The sequence below is a fragment of the Sciurus vulgaris genome (assembly GCF_902686455.1).
Source record: "Sciurus vulgaris genome assembly, chromosome: 4".
NCBI classification, from domain to species: Eukaryota; Metazoa; Chordata; class Mammalia; order Rodentia; family Sciuridae; genus Sciurus; species Sciurus vulgaris.
In genome coordinates this window covers 64,774,860-64,797,603 of record NC_136464.1, presented here as the reverse complement: position 1 = coordinate 64,797,603, position 22,744 = coordinate 64,774,860, and the positions used below count along the sequence as shown (strand labels likewise).

Below are 22,744 nucleotides of genomic sequence, written 5' to 3'. Positions count from 1 at the left end.
GGCTCTGGGAATAACAAAAGAAAGAAGGTTGGAAGCAAAGCAAAGAAAGTCAGAGAGGTAGGGAGTAGGCGAATGCCAGATAGGTGTAGTTCATTACAGCCCAATGTAAGGAATTTGGATTTTATGCTGTGTGCTTTTTAACAACTGGAAGATTAAAGCAGGAAAGTGATGGGCCTTTGACCATCCATCCAGTCAAGAAACATTAATTGAGAACCTTCTCTTGCCTGGCATTTGTGTGTTGCACTGCAGCTGGAGATTGAGCATCCTGGAGGTAACACACACAGAGACAAGCCAGCAGGCAGAAGCAGAAGCCCGATCCCCATACATCACAGGATGAATGACCGAGAAGCCACACAACCAGCCCAACTGCCCTTCCTGTTGTCGTTCTGGCTTCCACTTCTTCAGGGTTTCATGTAAGTGTAGCTTGCCTGGTGGCGCTCTCATCTTAAGGACGCAAGAGCAAATCCAGGCTGTGGACATCCCAGAGCAGACTTCTGTATAAAGTAGGTGCTCAACAAATGTTGGAAAGGTGATCTAATTTTTAGGTACTTATGCTCCAACTAATTTCAAAACATTTTTGAAATTGTACACAGAGTTGTACACATTATTGAAACTCACACACACACACACACACACAATGATGAATCAGATCAAGAGAATGCAAAAATAATAAATAAAATCCCATAAAATCCAGAATTTAAGTTAGTGGTTAAAAATACATAATGAATAGTTCTTGAGTTGAGGTGTATTACAGAAAGTCTTCTAGCAGCCACCAAGTAGAGAGCAAAGGTCCCTTGCTAGATTCACAGGAGAGAAAGAAATAATAAAGCAAACAAACAAACAAAAAAAAAAAAACCCAAGAACAAGAAGTCACGGCTCAGGAAAAGCCTAGTTCTTTCCAGTATTGGATCAAAGAAGTTTTTTTATTGTCCTCATAAAGGGATTTTCTATGAGACAATATATAATAACATCCCTGAAACAAATATAGTTGTGGGTTTCAAATGGCTATTTCTTGAAACACCCTCATGGGAGCATTACCCAGGCACATCTGAGCATAATTCCATCAGGGTGGCTGGGCCCGGGAAGAGGAAGTAGAGTGGCAACAGTTGACCAAGAGTTTGCTGAAGATTCCAGAGTAGAATGGCAAGATGGAGATGAGTATGGGGGCGGATGGAGTTGACAGGGACCCAGTGCTGCCTGAGTGTGGTAGAGGCAGGTGCAAGCCTTCATTGCACACACCTTGGGAAAAAAGTGACTTAGAACACAGGAGGCACCCTCTCCTCACACCCTGGGTGGAGCAAAGAGACGGGGGAGCCTGAGGCCTCCACAGAGGATGGATTTCTTCATGAGAAGAAAGGCGGGGGGAATCTTCATGAAGTGCTAGAGTAAACACTTCATATTTTACATCTGTGAAGAAAGCATCTCCTGGCAGGCAAGCTTACAAAATGTGTGCAGTTAGTGGTGGGGTCATCCAGGGCTTGTCTGCGGCTCCATTGGGGTGCCCCATTTCCTGGCTCTACAGCAGCGCCATAAAAACCTGCTCCTGACTGATGGCTGACATACGAGGTGACAGGCAAGGAAATGGTTTCCTTTGGCTGCATGCGTGTGTCCCAATTTACAGCTGCCCTGGAAGTAGCAAGGGCAGATGACTCCACTGCTATTGCATAATTATGGACTCCCAATGACTTCTTTATGGAGAACACTTGGTTTGGAAAAGAAAACCACGATGCGTTCAGTATTTAAAAAATAGCATCTCTTTTTCATTATTGTTATTATTGAATAATTTTGAGCAATGCTTAAATTCCTTAAATATGCTTAAAATACCCAGATCTGTGTGTAAGGACTAGCCCGTGCTAGACTCTAATGAAGCTGAACACTTTAGAAGAGGGAGCTGTATTTCTTGCCATGTGCATTATCTTCTTGGATCCTGACATTGCTCAGAGATGGGAAAATGGAGGCTCAGTGAAGGTTCAGTGACTTCTTTCCAAAGACAAACAAGTTGCTCCTGAATCTCCAATTTCTTAATTCCTACTTGATTGTTCTTTACATGAGATGATGTTGGACTTAGACCTAATGCAGGGCAGTAGCAGCAGGAGCCAAGAAATCAACACCCAACACTTCTTAGCTTTCTCTTTTCCACTTTGCTACTAATGGGATACTCTTAGATTGAGGAATAAAGATGCAGTTGTTCCCATAATCTGACCTGCTATTTCTACTTTTCCCAGTATCTGCCTTTCCACAAGTTCTAACTGAAAATGCTCTAAACATGGGCTCTTCATCCAATGTATCAGAAACCAACCAGGATGGTGGAAGATCTACAAGGTTGTCATTAGAATTCCCTCTTTGTCTTCTAACTCAACCTTGTCATTGACTCTGTGGTCTCAGACCTGTTTCCATGTCTCTCTTTTACATATAACATTACCAATATAACTACATTTTGTAATGCTCATATCTGAACTGAAGGATGAGAAGAAATGTCAAATAGGATTAAACCACAAGCATCCAAAGAACAAGAGGATGGAAGTCTATGTGCAAATTACAGGCTACCCACTCTTGTGAAGGATATGAGGCAAGAAAGAAATCCATAAATTCTCAGACAAAATATATTCTTTGGATGACAATAAGGTAGTGGTGGAATTTACTACTATGATTATAGCACAGGGTTTGCACTGGTTTCGACTTTGGAAAGTCAACAGCATGCATTGCTTGATCTCTATAGTAATGTCCCTTCCATTAGGTATGCAAAGCTAAAATTATATTCAGGTTTCAGAATACATTCTAACTTCATATTATGCACATATTTGATTTAGGTGCTATTTTGGGGAGGGGAGGAGGTGAAGGAAAAGAGGAGAAAGGGAAGAGAAAGAGTAGGACACTCTGTCTATCAATGCTGATCATAGACTATTCTCTAAGCAAATGCCCTTGGAAGGCCCACCTGCTGAATAAACAGACACAACTTGGGAAATTACCTAGTGCTACAGTGGACTATGGGAGAAATATTTATAGCCATTTTTAATGACAGGAAAAATACAAGTATCTAAGGGGAACTAAAAGCAAACAGGAAGAGGAAATAAATGCAATTGATCAGCATTCCAAGTTTAAAAAAAGAAACCAAGGTATTTTCAAAGGATTTCAGCATCAAACATTGGAACAAAGAAGGTATTGCCCTCTAGTAACCAGAATCTTATGAACCAGGTTGAGCTATTCTCTGACATTTGTTTATTTGCCAACTCTGATCCCTATGTTTCCTTTCAGCCTGCAAGTTCCCCAACTATTATTACCTCCAATATATGAGCTCATTTCTCTGCACTTACTCCCAAATGGTCGACATCGATTTGCAACGTTAATGAAGTAAGTACCCAAGTATCCTTGTTCATGAGCTATTACCTCGGTATTGATTGTAGCCTTAATTGACAATTACTTGAATGAGCCGGGCTACACTGAGCTTTTATTAATTTTCCATTGTGATGCTCATTACTAAACTTCATTGCAATTGTGTAACAATGTAAACTCCCCACTGTGGCTAACTGAAGTGGAAAATTCCACTGGCCATTTCCCAAACCTATTTATCCTGGAAAATAAAGAATTTTGGTATTGTTAAATATGATATCAAGACTTTAAGCCTTGATTCTGTGGGAAGAGAATCGTGACTTTGGTTGTGAAAACAAATAAATAGAATTTGCTAAATTATGTTTCCTTTACTGCTATTTCAGAGGACATGTGGTACCCAGAGACTTGATTTTCCCCTTTGTGCCTAGAGAAACAGTGAACTCCATGCTACTGTGAAATTATATTTTCCCTTCTCCTTTTGTTTCGTTAATTTTAACTAAGGGTGGGAAAGAGAGAAGAAATTATATAACTTTAGGAATGTTTATTTCCTTCAGCTATGCCCTATAAATATATATGTATATATTTTAATATTTAATATACATTAAATATGCATATATATAAATTGCCACTCTTGTCAACAGAAAAATGTCTAATTTTAAACTCGCTTTAAATAATAAGCAAAACATATAGAAAATATCAAGACTATTGGAAATGAAAGTCAGACTGTCATCGCAGAGGTGCTCTTAGGAAAAGGAAAGACCTGCCTTGATGTCTCTCAGGGTCACACCAAGACAACACTTCCTTCTTTTTTCTAGACCATAAGAATCAAAAACAAAAATCTGGCCCTTCCCTCATCACCAGCCTTATACTGGCATCTCTTTATCATCTAATATGCTTCTGTCACTGACCATGTTGGGGTTGTAAACATACAAGTTTTGCTGAATTATAGCCACACTTGGAAAATGAAGAAATATAATTATAGGGGCCATTCTTTCTGATCTATGGGTGGGATGACTGAGTTTGAGGCATATGATGGGAGAAGGTGATTTGGAAATGTGACTTAGGTCATCTGAATAAGCCTGAGCAATGGATGTGATGTGACATAGAACTGATTAGAGTTGGAATTCAGTTTGTTAAGTTCTACTAAAGTGAAGCCACTCCTGTGGTCTTCTGAGAGAATAACCAGCTGTAGCAGAAAGGAGGGAGTTCAAAAGTTCACCCATAGAGGAACTAACTGTTCAATTCTTGGTCTTGCTGTTCTAGAAAAATAATTGGTAAATATCCACAAAAATTTTAGGAAAGACATTGATTTGGCACCCAAATAATTAAACTTTCAATTAATCATATTGGTTTGGTTTTATTGGCTGTTATACCCTCATGGGAAGTCAGTGATTCTCCTATGAGAGAAGATGTCTCAAAAGAAAAAGAAAAATGAACATAACCTAGTTTACATACAATCATATCTGAAAGGCAATGTATGTGATGGAAAATGTTCTTCCCCGGAAGTTACAATTCTTCTGCTTAAATTCCCTAGAGCTCATTGTAAGATGATGGGGGTGGCCCACTTAACCTCTGAGGAACTTTCTGTGCTTTCATGGGCTATGATTTTATTCTTAAGAATTGAGCTGCATGATGGTAAGATAGTGCAAATAGTTCTGCATTGGGAAACTAGAGCATCGCTTCAAGTTTTCTTTCTCTTTCCTGCTGTGTGGCCTTTGGTTCACTGGGCCACACTTTCCTCTGCTGAACTATAAGGTGCTATTGAGTCAGGTAGCCTATATGGTTCCTTCCACTTCACAGTTTCTTCAACAACATATCAATGTGGCTGGTTTTAGTATTCAGTAATTTAATTAAACACTAATCTAGGTGTTGTGAAGGCTATTTTGCAGATGTAGTTAATGTCCAAAATCAGTTAACTTTAAGTAAAGGAAATGAATTACTCTCAAAAATCAGGACAGACACATCAAAGTTTATAGCAGCTCAATTCACAATAACTGAACTATGAGACCAAACTAGGTGCCCTTTAACAGATGAATGGATAAAGAAAATGTGGTATACATACACAATGGAATATTACTCAGCCTTAAAGAAGAATGAAAGTTACAGCATTTGCTAGTAAATAGATGGAACTGGAGAATATTATGTAAGCAAAATAAGCCAATCCCAGAGAACCAAAGGCCAAGTGCTTTTTCTGATATGTGGTGCTAATTCACAATGGGAGAGGGGAGAATAGAGGTATTTTGGACTAGACACAGGGGAGTAAAGGGAGGGGAGGGGAGGGGGCACAGGGATTGGAATGATAGTAAAATGAACTGGACATTATTACCCTATGTGCATATATCATTACATGATCTGTGAAACTCTATATCATGTACAATCAGACCAATGAGAAGTTATACTCCATTTATGTATGATGTGTCAAAATGCATTCTACTGTCATGTATAGCTAATTAGAACAAATATAAAATATACATATATAAACAATAATGAAGGGTTAAAAAAAAAAAACAGGGCAGTTTCTTTCATGCTAAGTGAGAAAAGCCAATCTCAAAAAAGCCAAAGGACGAATGATATCGCTAATAAGTGGAGGATGACACATAATGGGGGGTGGGAGGGGTTAGTGTTAGGGTTAGAGTTAGGGTTAGGGAGGGGGCAAGAATGGAGGAAGGAAGCACTGTATAGAGGGAAAAGAGGGGTGGGAGGGGTGGGGGGAAGGGAAAAATAACAGGATGAATCAAACAGCATTACCCTATGTAAATTTATGATTACACAAATGGTATGCCTTGACTCCATGTACAAACAGAGAAACAACATGTATCCCATTTGTTTACAAAAAAAAAAAAAAAAAAAAAAGAAGAAGGGCAGACCTTGTCTAACCAGTTGGGAGTTCTTACATAAACTGAAGTTTCCAGGAGAAGAGAAAAATTCTTCCTCAAGGCTGCAGCATTATTCCTGACAGTTTCTGGCTTGCCAGCCCACCCTACAGATTTTGGACCTGTCAGTCCTCACAGCTGTGTGAACCAGTTCCTTAAGACAAATCTCCCTATGTACATATTTATGCTGTTACTTCAGTTTCTCTGGAGAACCCTGACAGACAGCTGTCCAGGTGAGACAGTAAAATTGTGGCAATCAAAGGAAGATGCATATCTTCTAGTTGCTGACAGATAGAATTAGGCATAGAAACATTATAAAGCAGTTTGCTTCAGTGGCCATAATTAGCTCCACAACGCTCATTTCTTGGATCTGCATAGTTTGTTTTCAACATTTAAAAACAAAAAGATATTATTTAAAGTATAAATTTCTAACACTCTTAGATAACCTGAAATCTAACAAGCTGAGGTCTGTATTCTTGCAAGGAAATAATCAGCTCAAACCACATCCTCAAACTGGGTTACCTGTCACCCTAGGGTACTCAATGGTTTTCCAAGGAATAGCAAATTCCAGATACTCAATTTCCATATGTTCTCATTTCTAAAGTTGATCTGCTTGGTAACCTGCTTATTTTCTGAGCCTTGTGGCTGCCCTGTTTTTTCCTCAGCTTACCTTTACAATCCCTCTTTTCCCACTTTACAAGATACTGTAGATATGGAGATATGCAATTCAGCTACCCCTTCAACAAAGAACTTGCTACCTGTCCTGCGTCAAATGCTAAACCCACCCCCTATAGATATGTTCACCTGGAATCTTGGAATGTTACCTTAATGGACTAAGGGTCTTTGTAGATGTGATTAAAGTCAGGATCTTGAGATGAGATCATCCTGGATTACAGTGGACTTTAAATGCAACGAGTGGTATCCTTATAAGAGACTGGAAAGGAAACAGATATGGAGACAGAGGCAGAGATGGTTGTAATGCATCTACACACTGAAAGCCAAGCGTTTCCAGAAACCACTTGAATCTGAAAGGCGTGAAATAGATTCTTCCTCAGCGCCCCCAGAAGGAACCAACCCTGCCCACATTTTGACGATTGAATTTCTAGCATCCAGAACCATGAGAGCATAAATCTCTGTTACTTGAAGCCACAAGGGTGTACTAATTGGTGGTGACAGCTCTATGAAGCCCCCAAACAAAAGAGCATGGTCAGTAGCCAGCAACCAAAGGTCAGTTGCTTCCAGCCCTGAGGCCACACCCTTCGCAGGACAGCTTCATGCCTGCTGACTGAGTGTATGGGGTACAGTGTAGGAGTACAGGCTGTCATCAAAACATCTTTAACAGCTCACTTCAGAGCTCCTAAGAACTGGTCAGGTCTACAACCATATCTTTTGTACTCAAGGATCAGATTTTGATCCCCAATAAACATCTTTCCCTACAATCTGCTTTCCAAGAACCCAACCTACAATGCAAGGGAAATGGACACCCTTTGCCCGACTCAAATCTTTTTATGATGCAATCTCAATATTGCATCATAGTCACCTAGGGTGACTATGTGACTATGTGTCACATAGTCAATATTGCATTCTCATAGGGTGTTATGACTTTTTTGCTGACACTGAGGCCATTCAGAATATTGAAGCCAATATGACAAAATGGTTCTTTTACTCTTTTGCAAACCAGTATTTTCAACCTTTACATCTATAAATGCCAAAAATAGAGACAGAGATGATACTGAGCTTATTAATTCTAGTATTAAGATCCATCCGTGCATATGTGAACCAATATGCGGAAAAAATAAAATCTCATCCATCTTCTACAGGCATGCATTTTTAGGTAAAATTCTAATTTTATGTTTTATGACTAATAATTCATAAAAATGTTAAAAGTCTATGTAGGTTGTTTTGATCAGTTTTTCCAGAAGATACATTTTGTGAGCACCTGTATGATCTTCTGGTCATGGGACATAAAATTTCAATTTGTATTTTTATTTATGTCAATAAGAAGTCTGTTAGGGTGATGAGAAAACACTTGAAAACAAAAATTAGAATAAAATTTTGTGTGATAAGAAATTATGATATGAATGCACAGAGAAAAAGAGTAAAATTCCTGTGTGTCAAATAAAATCTTGTTTTTTTTATGGTTGATGGTGTTATCAAATTGCTTATGGGGTTTGTTAGAATGAAGTGAACTTTTTAAAAAAATGTTACCATTTATTGTATTATTCTAATTACCCTTTAAGTGTTAACCTAAAAATTTGGTGAGAGGTATATGGTTTATAAAAAAAAAAAAAATTAGGAGTTTCATCAGCAAAAATGTTCAATGACCACTGATGTTTGTCTGCTGGCCCCAGTAGGCTTCTGCTAAGCAGCTGAATACCTTTGTCAATCTTGAGTTGCATTTCTTGGGAGCATTATCTTCTCCAGATTTCTGAATGCCATGACTGAAATACAGGGACAGGCAGCTTTCCTCTAATTCCCAGCTCTGTATAGGCAAGGACCACAGCAGAATGATCTGAGGGGAAAGAGAGAGATGGACTCACAAATTCCCCCAAAGGAATTTAAGAATTTGCTCCTTCCTCATCCTCCTCTGTGTCCCACTCCTAGTTTTCTTTCCCCTCTCCAAGGGGTTCCCTTAGGAGTGGAGAAGGAGATATCTGAGGAGGACTAAAAAGTGCAAGATTGTTGCTCCTTCTGAAATAATTATTAAAACTATAAGAATGACTCCTATTTATTGAGTGCTCACTCTGTGCCAGATGAATAAAAAAATGAATTCTCTTAACAGTTGGCATTAGAAATCTTCACAGGAAGGGAAGTATGTTGGGGAATCCCTTGATAAGCTCTCTTGGGGACTTATTATATAACTCACCCAGATAATGGGTGAGCAAAGCAAGAAAATGTGGGGGGTGGGGAATTATGACAATGGTAGCTGACACCTTTATAATTGCTCACTATGTGCTTGGTACTGTTTTAACTGCTCTGCATATAGAAATCCATTAAATCTGTATAATCACTATTATTGTTCCCATTCTAAAGACAGAAAAACTGAGGTACAGAGTGATTAAGCAATGTTTCTCAGTGCTGGAAAGTGGTAAAGTGTCACCTGGCTGCCAAGTCTAATGCTCTTCTTTACTAAACTGTATCTATGTTCTTAACCATAGTGCTATGCTACATCAGGACTTTTTGAAATAACAAGATACTGATTACACCAATATTGTGCCTTTTCATCATACACTAAAGAAACAGAATAGGAACCAAAAATAGATCCATACATAGGAAATTAACATATGATAATTAGGCATTTCAAATCAGTAGCAAAAATGAAAATAAATTTCGACTTCACACCTAACTCAAATTATATTCCAGATGGATCAAATGTATGTGTATGTAAATGTAAATGTATCAAAAATTTTAAGTACTAGGAGAAAATATTGGAATATTTTTATAATTTTGGCATTTCCTCCTAGGCAGATGAAGCCTGGAATTAAAAAAAAAAAATTGTACCTTTAGCTACATAAGTATAAAAAATTTCTATATGGAAAAAAACCACTTTAATCCAGAGTAAGACAATACTCTGAAAAAATTGCAAATATATGATAAAGGGATAGAGCTTATGATATATTTAAAAAACTATAAATTAACAACAACAACAAAAAACAAACTTCCAATTATAGTAAGGGAGGAAAACATTCAATTGACAGAAAAATGCAAATGGACAATGAAAATATAAGTACATACATACTTACACCAAAAGTCAAGAGTGTGCAAATAAAAAAACAGAGGATATCATATTTAAAGAAAAAGTTAGCAAATACTAAAATGTTTGCAAATGCAGGAGGTGAGAAAACCCTTAAGACACTGCTGGCATATGGGTGGTACTGTAAATGTGAACCTTTTTGAAGAAGAACACTGGCTGTAGCTATTTCAACAGAAAATGCATATTTCCTTTGTCCCACAGGGGGGATTATCATGCTTCCAATACTCAAGAACCTTAGAGTGAGTTCACATTTTCCTCCTGGGTCAATTCTGCATCTCAGCCTGGTATGCAAAAATTCTCCATAATCTGGGGCCTCCTGCATATTCAGTACTGCCACACCCCAACAATCCATAATCCCAAGACTGTCAGGTCCCAAAAAAAGAGCACCTCCCCACCTCCTCATGCCTCTGTTCATGCAGTTGCATCTTATGAAGGACACAACCTCCTGGATTCTTCCTTCTCCCCACCTGCTTCAAGGCCCAGTGCCAAGTTCCATCTCCTCCATGATGCCATGTTCTTAGCAGTCTCTAATGCAAACAAGGGCTCAGTAAACACAAGTTTTTGTTACTTTAATATTATTGGCGCTTCCATATCTACTCTCTCAGGTGACTTCATGTCAAAGTACTATAGTTTACAGTTTTAACATCAGACCTGGGGTGAGTCTTGATCTGCCATCTTCTACCTGTTTCAAGTTGCATCACCTGTAGGCACTGGCTCATAACACATGCTACATCTATTCTTACCAGAATGATTCCAGCCATGTACCTGCTCTCTCTTACCATCCTTGCCCAATCCCCATCAATGCCAAAAGAGAACCAAACCTGTAGAAGATGTTCAACAAACTCTTCTTGCAAGTAGATTGGGTAGAGGACAAAACTATCGTGTGCTCTATCAAATACACTCTAAATGAAATTTAGTATGTGCATGTGCATCTGTTTTCACTCATTCACTCATTCATTCATTCACTCCTTCCTCTAAGAGGAACTCCTCTTTGTTTGCCTTTAAGTGGGCTAGTAAATTCTCAGTTTAGAACTAGCCAAAGAATCAATCGTGACCCAGTTGCTAGGATACTATGTCTTTGGAGCAGAAGTTAAGAATCAATTTCCCCATGCTTTAAAGAACATGTATTTAAGTAAATCACTTCCTGAGAAATATCAATTCATTCCAAAAGAATTTAAATAATATGGAAAACAAGAGGATTTTTGTGTGGAAGCTGTGTCTTGACAGTGAGGTAGATGTGCACTTAAGAAAAATATATTTACACAGATAATCTACCTCTTGTTCAAGAGAGAAAATAGACTTTAATGTAGTAATAGTACTATTTATGTAATGAACTCTCATGGGCTGCTGCATAAATAATGACTCTTGAATTGTGTGAATGTTTTTATGTGAAAACTGGCTTTGTGAACTTTCCTAAGAATTTAGTTCTGTGATTACCCCAAAGACTGAATTTATATTAGCAAATGAAGCACTGTGAAGACATGGAGGCATTTTCTAATGGAAACATCATAACTAAAAGCACTTTTTCTTAAAAGATGTGTTTTGAAAAACTTAAGCATCTTAATGGCCTCAATGTCTTGCAAAGGATTCTGTTGGTCAGCAAATGGCTTCCCAGGCCTTCTCGGACATCAGCAAGCCCTGCTCCAGGGAGGGATGCCAGCCAGCCTGTGAAATGTTTCAGCAAGAACTTTTGGCTGCCTTAACTGCCTAAAGCAAATGTTTGTTTGCTGCAGTACGCGAATCAAATGCTTTTGTGTGAAAACACTTGCTAGAGAAACAAATGTTTGTTTTGGTAATCGACATTTGGACTGTTGGAACATAACCACTTAAGATATTGGTTTGAAAAATATACATTTAATTTGGAAAGCACCAGTTAGGATCACGTACCAGGTAGGACATGAAGTGAGGCTATAAGGTAATGAGGTTGAAATTGGACGCAAATTTTTCATTTCCCCTTGTCAGAACTGACTAGGAAAATGGTGCCTTGTTTTTACATGTTGCTGTATAATGTTACTGAGCAACACTATAAAAGAAGAGTGATTTACTTCCTTCTAGAAGTGTATGACTTATAAATTATCAAAGACAGCAGCAAGAGTGTATTTATCTAGTATTAATATTTAAATGCCATTTTCCTATTGAATGTACCACATGCTCCATATTAATCTTTTAGATTAGACTTAGTACAAATTGATGTTTCCTAAATGGAAGATTTCTCCTTACAGTTCACTTTTGATTATCCATGCTAACTGGCAGGAGGAAAGGTACAGATACTCTAAAACAGCAGGAGATGCAGAAATAAGCCTTGGCTTCTGAGAGCATTAAACTTTTTAGTAGCAGAAAGAAACTAATTACATTTTAAGGGAAAGAGATATTTAGAAAGGAACTTGGGGGGCAATATGGTCATTTATATAGTAAATATATTTGGTCATAGATAGTCCGTAAGTAGAAAGCCAAATTTTACTACACTGAGTCCAAAACGGAAGGCTAGAGGAAAAAAAAAAATTAATGGAAACTTTTTCCCTGCATATTTTTTAAACATTTTTTATTTGTTTTTTATTTATATAGACTGCATTCTGATTCATTGTACACAAATGGGGTATAACTTTTTGTTTCTATGGTTGTGAACAATGTAGATTCATACCATTGGTGTAATCGTACATGTACATAGGGTAATGATGTCTGTCTCATTCCACCATCTTTCATGCCCCGCCCCCTTCTCCCTTTCATTTCCCTCTATGCAATCTAAAGTTCCTCCATTCTTTTCTTACCCCCCACCCAGCAACCCCCATTATGTATCATCATCCACTTACCAGGGAAGACACTTTGCCTTTGGTTTCTTGGGTTTGGCTTATTTCACTTCTTCTTTATGGCTGAATAATACTCCATTGTGTATATATACCACAGTTTCTTTATCCATTCATCTGTTGAAGGGCACCTAGGTTGGTTCCACAATCTAGTTATTGTGAACTGAGCTGCTATAAACATTGATGTGGCTGCTTACTGCAGTATGCTAATTTTAAATCCTTTGGGTATAAACTGAGGAGTGGGATAACTGGGTCAAAAGGTGGGTTCATTCCAAGTTTTCTGAGGAATCTCCATACTGCTTTCCACAGTGGCTGCACCAATTTGCAACTCCACCAGCAATGTAAAAGTGTGCCTTTTTCCCCACATCCACACCAACATCTATTATTGCTTGTGTTCTTGATGATAGCTATTCTAATTGGAGTAAGATGAAATCTTAGAGTTGTTTTAATTTTAATTTCTCTCATTACTAGAGATTTTCAACACTTTTTCATATATTTATCAATTGCCTGTATGTCTTCTACAAAGTGTCTGTCCAGTTCCTTGGCCCATTTATTGATTGGGTTCTTTGAAATTTTGGTGTAAAGTTTTGTAAGTTCTTTATAAATTTTGGAGATTAGTGCTCTATAAGTGTGTGTGGAAAAGATTTTCTCCTACTCTGTAGGCTCTCTTTTCACATTGTTGATTTTTCCCTGTATGTGTTAAACTATATTTTTAGTTCAATGAAATTCATGAGTATACATAAATTTGATTTTTTTTACTATTGAGTTTTTCACTTTTGTGAAAAAAAAATCCTCCAAAATCTAAGTTCATCTGAAAATTTACAAGCTGAAACCTATAATCAAATCATTTATTTATTATAATAAAATTATGACCCAAATTCTTTGCTTCTAGTCTTAGCCCTATTTGGTATTTGTGTGTGTGTGTGTGTGTGTGTGTGTGTGTGTGTGTCGATATAAAACATATATCTATTTGTTATGTATTATATGTAATATTATATATTTATATATTATATATGAAATATTTTTAAATAGAAAAGCCAGCCTCAGTTTGGAGTAGCCAAATGGAAGAATTTAATCATTAAAACTTCAAGAAACATGACTTTGTATCCTAAATCCACCCATTACTGTTTCCATTTGTCAACTTCATGAGAAAGATAAGTGATGTAATGCATGTATATTTGAAGTACTTTGAGCTCCCCAGAACTTAATAATTCAGAGTATTACAGTAAAGTCCCATTTATTCTAAATCCAAACTACCAGAAAGCCGAAATAATGAGAATTTTTTGTGCAATTTACAAAATGATAATGTCCCTGGAGCATTACAAGATTCTAAATTCTTTGAACAGTCAGAGAAAAGATTAAATTTTGTTCAGCATAAAAGATTAAATTTTGTTCAGCATAATTTTGTGGTAAGAATAGAGTTTAATTCTTTGAAGAGAGTAATTAATCCATGTGTACCCTATGGTGATTCCTCTTTTTAACTTCAATATAGAAATAGTATCTTTGCATTTCCAGGAAACTTTGGCTTTGTATTTCTAGTCTAATCAGACCTTAATATATAGCACATCATAAACTTAACATAAGTTTGATAATGGATCACATGTGTCCTACTTCATTAGCTATAAATGATTCAATGTGGTTGCCAAGTTTATAAAAAAGAAAAAGTCCACTCAAGCAGATAAAAGGAAAAGATAATATTTAGTGCTGGGCTCTCTGAGAGCACCCAAGCCTGTGCTCAGGCACACACTTGAACCTAGGGTGAGAGGTCTGCAGGAACTCTGGGAAATTTTAGGCTGCTTTTCTATCTTTTGTCTCTACACTCTTTGCATTATTTGCTCTATTATTTTCTCAGTCTGCAAATCAATTTCTTTCCCCATTCACTCCAGTAGGTGGAGAGTTGGACCCTTTACGGTAACAGACATACTATATTATAGGGTCAGGCATTGGAGAAAGACAAAACTCTTTTGGCCTAGTGGACAAGTAAAGGGAGGATAAGATAGGCTTTGCTGGAGTCAAAGTACAACCCCTACAACCCATGAACCCCTCTTGTCTTTCAGCTGATCCAGGGATGAAGCAAAGGATCATAACCCAGTAAATCAAGAACCATCATGGGAAGAGGGAAGGGAATTTACCAGAGAATAGCACTGGCTCGGCGTCAGCTAGACTATCTATACTTACAGTTCTCCAACATTTTAGACTCAGAATCCCTTTATAGTTTCAAAAATTTCTGAGGATCTCAAGTAAGATTTTTATATGGTTTATAGTTATCAAAATTTACCATATTGGAAACTAAAACTGAGAAATTTAAAATGATTTAACTTTTAATTCATTAAAAACAAACCCATTGTATGCTAATATTGATAACATTTTAAATTGAAATGACAGTGTTTTCCAAAATAAATTAGTGAGAAAAGTAGCAGTGTTTTACATTTTTGCGAATCTCTTTAATGTCTGGCTTGATAAAAGGTAACTGGATTCTTTTTTTTTTTTTTTTTTATTATCTGCTTTTGCACTTAATCTGTTGTGATACGTTACTTGGCTGAAGTATATGTAGAAAATTCATCTTACACAGATATGTGTTTGGGAAAAGAAGAAATACTTTATTTAGTAACTTCTTCATATAATCATGGATATCATTTTTTGACACCACATCAACACGTGATAAGTGAAAATTGCAAGGTAGAATAGGAAACCTTATCAATGCACATCTTGTACTCAGTTACAATTGGTATCAGTTGGTTCATCAAGTACTTTTACTCATGCACAATTGTGTAATATCAAGCAATTGTCATTTGGAAAATACTGGTTGATTGAGTTATACAGGTTTTCCAAGTGTTGATATATTTCATTATGCAATTTAAAAATTACATTTTCTACTATTATTACCAATTAATTCATCAAGATTTTTAAGTGCTGAGAAGCTATCACAAAGTTCTAATTTTCAATAGAAAGATTAAATTTTAGAGTGTTGTCATTTCTATTCTTTTAGAGACAGTGACCTGGTTCACTTTTTTGATAAAATGCCTGACAAATACACAAGTTTAAATAACCATTATTTGTCAGTTGAGCTCACAATCGAAGCAGCCACTCAAGACCTTTTCCTTGAGACAATCCTCATATTCTGGTATGTAGAAGTGCTTCATACATACTTCCTCATTACCACATGGAACATTAAAAACACATGCAATCAAGGATCAGTGTTTACTGATAATAATCGTTAACTGTTCCATCAAGGATGCTAAATGAAACTGCCCCACCCCCACCTCATGCAGTGTGGCAAAGAATACAACCACCAATCTATTGTTTGGGCCTGGTGTTGCTGCTGAAGCTGCCATTGAATTTCCCATCAGACTTTTTTTTTTCCATAAGTGTAAAGTCAACATAGTGGTGAAGGGAACATCTTTTTAGTGTTATTATGATAATAGTTTTGCCTTCTCATAGCACCAAGAACATCAGAGAAAAGCTACCACCCCACTGCCAGGAATCTGTGAACAACACTGATATATACCTACCTGCCAAACATAGATTCGTATAAGGAGAAACCACAAAGCAATTCTATAGTACATCCATATTAAATTGGAAAGCATCACATTAAATAAAAGCATAAGTGAATTATAATTATTTTAATAATCAATTCTAGGAAGAATTTAAAAACTCAGACTGATGCTAGGCATGGTAGCACATGCCTATAATCCAAGCAATTAGGGAGGCTGAGGCAGGAGGATCCCATGTTCAAAGCCAGCTTTAGCAACTTAGCAATTCAGCAAGCCCCTGTCTCAAAATAAAAAAGGACTGGGGATGTGGCTCTTTTTAAAAAAAAAAATTTTAGGAGGGTACTGGTGATTGAACTCAAGGGCACTCAACTACTGAGCCACATCCCCAGCCCTATTTTGTACTTTATTTAGAGACAGAGTCACTTTTGCTGAGGCTGGCTTTGAACTCGGGGTCCTCCTGCCTCAGCCTCCCAAGGCACTGGGATTACAGGCATGCACCACCTGCCCAGCAGAATGTGGGTCTCAAGTGTCCCTGGGTTCAATTCTGAGTACCAAAAACCAACCAAACAAACCAAACTAATAAAAACCCAGGCTGGTAAACTTGGAAAAGAATCTCAGAGATAATGGAGTTAAACATAGCATCCAGTGGAAGAATATTTAGAATAATAAAAATTGTAGTTTATGTTTGATGGATTACCTTGCAGGAACTAAGGGCCTCAGCCATGTGGTATGGCAATTTTCCAAATCACATAAAATTAAAAATGTAAGGAAATCCTTAATGCTTAAACTACCACAAATAGGTTTGTGAGTTAAAACAAGAACAATAAAAATAACACAAAACTAAAATTTCAAAGGAGGTAGTTACAACATAATATTGATTCAAGACACAACTATTAATTTACTGAATCACAGATAGAGGACTAAAGAAAAAGAGGTTTAATCCAGAATTAATCATGTATCAATTGTATGATCTTGATTAGGCCTCAGTTTTCACATATGCAAAATGGGAATAATAATCCATATATCACAGTACTATTATACATGTGTCAATGTATTTAAAGTGTTGAAAAGTACCTGACACAGTAGATGTTTAAAAAGTGGTACTGCTGTAGAAGGCTACAGTATAGAGAAACCTTATTGTTTATCTAACAAATTAGCCTTATTTTATACCCTGAAGGAACCATTAAAATAAAACTACTGCAGGGCATGGTGGAGCACACCTGTTAATCCCAGCAGCTCGGGAGGCTGAGGCAGGAGGATCATGAGTTCAAAGACAGCTTCAGCAACTTAGCAAGGCCCTAAGCATCTCAGGGAGACCCTGTCTCTAAATAAAACATAAAAAGGGCTAGAGATGTGGCTTAGTGGTAAAGTGCCCTGGGGTTCAATCTCCAGTACCAAAAACAAACAAACAAACAAATAAAACCCCAAAAACACTACAGCTTAAAGTCAACAAAAGAGATCAATGGAATAATTTTAGAAATTCAAGTAATCTAAAAGAAGGCATAAATAGAGGAAAAGGCAGATTTAAAATTGGCTTAAAAGCAAGACCTTAACTATAGAATGCCTACAATAAGCTTGCTTTAAATATAAAGAAAAATGGGGTTAAATGTAAAACAATGAAAAGAGATAAACCAAGCTAACACTAATCAAAAAAAGTGTTTTACACTGAATGAAAATGAGAGTCCACATACCAAAATTGTGCCAGATGCTGCTAAAGCTGTATTTGGAGGGCAATTGATGCAGTAAATGCCTATAAATGCCTATAGGAGATAAGAAGAGTAGCGTCAATTCAGGAACTTCAGCTTCCACTATAAAAAAGAAGAAAATGCAGGCTGGGGATGTAGCTCAGCTAAGAGTGCTTGCCTAGCCTTTTAAGGAAAGAAGGAAAGAAAGAAAGAAAAGAAGGAAGGAAGAAAGGAACGAACAAATGAATGAACTAGAAAATGAACAAAAGAAAGAAAGAAACAAACAAACAAACTAGAAAATGAACAAATGAAACCCAAAGTAAGCAGAAGGGAAATAACAGAAATCACATAGAAATCAATGAGCTTCAAAAAAAAAAATAAATAAATAAAGTAAAAACAATAAACCTGGTTTACTAGAAAAATAAGATCAGGAAAAAGTATGATAAAAATTTTAATATCAGGAATGTGAGAGATAATATAGCACTTAGATATTAAAAATAAAGAAATATTATAATGCTAAACCAATAAATTTGAAAATCTAGATGAAATGTATAACTTCTGGCAAAGACACAAACTACCAGAGCTCTCTCAAGAAGAAATAGATAACCCGAATGGATCTCTATTAAAGGAATTAGAATTTTCAAAAAGAAAGATAAATCTAGGTCAAGAGGGCTTTACCGGTAAGTTCTACCAAATATATAAGGAAGAAATAATACCAATTTAAATAAGCTTTTACAGAAAACTGGAGGATGAGATACTTCCTAACTAATTCTTTGAGGCCCACAAAATACTAAAATCTGAGAAAGATGTATAAGGAAAGAAACTACACCCATATGAATACATATGCAAAAATCCTGAACAAAACTTTAGCAAATCAATTCTACCAACATATTGAAAGGATATCCCTCAAGTGGTCATTTTCCTAGGAATGTGTTTGTTTTAACATTTAAAAAATCTTCACATGTAATCATCAATATAATTCATCATATTAGCATGACAAAAGAAAAACCATATGATTATTTCAATAAATGCAGAAAAAATCTTCAATAAAATCCAAAAACATTGCAGATAAAAATTCTCAACAAACCAGGAATGTTAAGAGAATTTCCTTAGCCTAATAAAAAGCATCTATGAAAGATGTATAGATAAATAGGTAATGAAGGAAGTCTTCCTTTTGGGGGGAGGGATATCTTCTCTTTAAGATCAGAAGTAACACAATGCATCTGTTCTCAACCACTTCCACACTGCACTGGAGGTTCTAGCCAGTGCAATAAGGCAAGGAAAAGAAATAAAAGAAATCCAGATTGTGAAAGAAACAAGTAAAACTGTCTTTATTCAAAGACAACAGGATTATTTATGTCAAAATCCATAGAATTATAATTGCATAATAGAATTATGTTGCATTTCTTTATATTAGAAAAAATAACATATTAAAAGAAAAATATAATGTATAATGGCATCATATTTTAAACTGGTTAGGTAAGAAATTTGAAAAAAGATATAGAAGGTTTTTACACTGATGATTACAAAACATTTCTAAATTATTAAGAAGGATCTAAATAAATGGGAAAATATACTGTGTTCCTGGGTCAGAAGACAGTTGCCAATTTCTTCCCCAAAACCTATAGATTAAACATAATTCTAATGAAAATGCCAGCAGGAATTTGTGGAAACTGACATGGAAATACAAAGGATCTTGAGCAGCTACAAAAATCTGTAAGAATAATAAAGTTCTAGGGATAACCACCCAATTTCAAGGCCTATTATAAAACTTGCATAATCAAGACAGTGTGGCATTGGTATAAAGTTAGGAAAATAGATCAATGAGACAAAAAGAATATCTGAATTCAACAAAACTCACAAATGCGTGGATAACTGATTCTCTAAAAAAGTGCAAAGGTAATTTAGTAGACAGTAGTGTTTTCACTGTAATAATTGAATATTCACATACAAAAAATAAAATTTGATCCATATGTCATCACATATAAAAAATACATATACAAAAATACATATGTATATATACAAAAATATATATACATATATAAAAATAAACTATAAAATGTATCACAGGGCAAATCTAAAAACTGTGAAAATTTTAGAAGAAAACAGGAGCAATCTTGGTGACCTTGGTTTAGGCAAAAATTTCTTCAATGACACCAAAAACAATGATCCATGAAATAAAAAATAAAAAAAATAGATGAACTTATCTTCACCAAAATTAAAAGCACTGTTCAGATAAGTCAGTTTGGGAGAAAATACTCACAAATCATATATCTGACAAAGACTTTCAAAGTATAACAGGAACAAAATTCAATTTATTAAGTTTGTAGAGGTAAGAAGGTCAGTAGATCATGTGGAGTCTGGTAGGTCACTGTAAGGACTTGGGCTTGTATAATGAATCAGATGGGGAACCTTTGGATGAATTTTGAGCATGTAAGGTATACGATCTGATTTGTGTTTTCACAGGATCCCTCCGGGTGCCACCCCGAACATAGGTAATAACAAGCTATGTAGAGGTAGGCACACCAATGAGAAGACAATTATAATAATTCAGGCAAGAGATGATGGTAGCTTGTATTAGGGTGGAAGTAATATAGATGGAGATAAAATGTTTGCATTTTAGATACAGTTTGATTAGATAACCAATATGTTTTGCTGATGAATTAATTATACATAGGATATTAAGGAAAGAGAAGAGCCAAAGATGACTTCAATGTTTTTGATCTGAGCAACTGGAAGGATGGAGTTGGTACTTACTAGATTAAGAACTGTGAGCAATCACAAAACTGTGAGATCAGAATTGGGAGATAACAGTAAAAAGTCATGAAAAGTGAAATCTATTAGACTTGCAAGTGTAGCTACTTAAGAGGAGCTGGAAGATATAACTACAACAAAATTTTGGAAATACACACTAAACAGTGGATAACTCAGCAAAGGGGATCTGAAAAACGGCAATGGGATGTATGTTTTCATTTGTTTTTAAGATTATATTCTTCTGTACCTTTTATGAATGTTTCTATTACTATTATGATTAAAATTTACTTAAAATTTGTGTCGGTGGTGACATGACTCAAGTAACCACAAGTAAGTCTTCCTATTAAAGCCACTATGGTCTAGGGCCTTACAATGTCCTTTCAAGTTCAGCCACTGATTTCTTTGCCTAGGAGTTAACTGTCAATTCTTACCCTGACTTCCTCCACAGGTTTCTGTGAAATGTGGAGTGTGTGAACAACCTCTCTAATTCACTTGCCTCATCTTGAAAACAGAACCAAGAGCTCTCAGTGTCTACCTACCTCACAGGAAGTTTGAGGTTGGATGAGATAAGGTGATCAAATAATCTTGGTTACCCCAAAGACAGGTGCTCATGTAGGCAGAATATGAGTCCCGGAATATTAAAAGCTGCAGTAAAAAAGAGGCTGTTTCTGTCTTTTGATCACATAGGCATTTTTGATACTCTTGAACGATTGCTCTTCATTTAGTCTGCTCTGGAATGAGTGTTTCTCCCCAAACAGTATTAATTTTAGCATTTTTGTTCATGCTTTCTGTCAAACAAGATTTCTGCAGCCTTTGATTTTTATCAAGATTTACTTGACTTTAGTCTTCAAAGCATTTAATTCAAAGTTCACTCTATCAGGGGGTGGATTAGTTGAGTAACTGAAATATCAGTGTTGAATGCCATAATAGTTTGTTACAATATTTCTCTCCACAGGAGATATACTTACCAAAGTCATGTACTAATGAACAATGAAGTGACTGTCCTAATGGCAGACAACTTTAAAAGAAAGTTACTTGTAAACACTGAATGGAAAACAAATGACAACTCTACAGATGTTCATTTGGTGTCTTTTGAATATTCTTCTACAGCCATTATAATGTGTCAGGCACTACACTGGGGGCCAGGAATATAGGAAGAAGACACAGTCTTTTCCCTCATGAAGCTTATGTTCTGCCAGAGAAAAGCCACATTGTATTTTACATGTTGCATCAGCTCTTCAATAAGGCATTGAAGAGGAATTTAGAGGTTTCTGGCAATATTGGTTTCTGGAAATTATGTAGTTGATTACTACTGTTTTGAAAAAATCACCTGTAGAGCTACAAAGTCTACCACCAATCAGAATCGCAAATGGCTGTCAGTGGAAAAGGTTGCAAGTTTCAGGAAAAATGAGTTGTCTCAATTATAAGAAAAATTATCTTAGAACTGACACTTACCAGAAATCAGGCTGAAATTTCTAAAAACAATCTTGATAATAATTGTGTCAAATAGAGGCTAGATATTCCTGGATATTATGGGTTGAAGGAATGACCTCTGCCTGTGGAGGAGGTTGAAGTAGATTACCTTGGAATTCCCTTTCTTATCTATGGAGTTTATGATAAACACTGCAGTTTGAAATTATATTTTCTTGAGAAAGAGATTTCTTAACAACAAAATATACCCACGATGCTACTATTCTATTTCATTATTATTTAATAGTGATCTCAAACAAGAAGAGATGAGTAAAGTAAACAAACAGTTCTTATTAATTATTGAACAGAAACAAAAAAGATAGCTGTACCAGCTATTCTTTTGCCTGAAGCTCAATTAGAAATATTACAATTTACTGGTTTAAAGTCTGTCCAGTTTTGGGCTGGGGTTGGGGATACAGCGAGTGCCTAACACATGTGAGGCACTGGGTTTGATCCTCAGTACCACATAAAAATAAATAAATAAAGTTTAAAAAAAAAGTCTGTCCAATTTAATTGGTAACTGTTGCCTTTCACAGTGATGCACACCTGTAATCCCAGAGGTTCAGGAAGCTGAGGTAGG

The 22,744-nt window shown here is 36.2% G+C and overlaps 1 protein-coding gene across 1 annotated transcript in view; it reads left to right on the top strand.

Annotated features, from left to right (window-relative positions):
- The first annotated feature begins 258 nt into the window (after positions 1 to 258).
- Positions 259 to 22,744, top strand: part of LOC306659099 (uncharacterized protein) — a 155,235-nt gene continuing 132,749 nt past the window's right edge. Inside the window, exons 1-2 of the mRNA XM_079136413.1 lie at positions 259 to 413; positions 3,256 to 3,351. Coding sequence (XP_078992539.1) covers positions 334 to 413; positions 3,256 to 3,351 — 176 coding nt within the window. The 5' untranslated portion in view covers positions 259 to 333. The remainder of the gene's footprint in view (positions 414 to 3,255; positions 3,352 to 22,744) is intronic.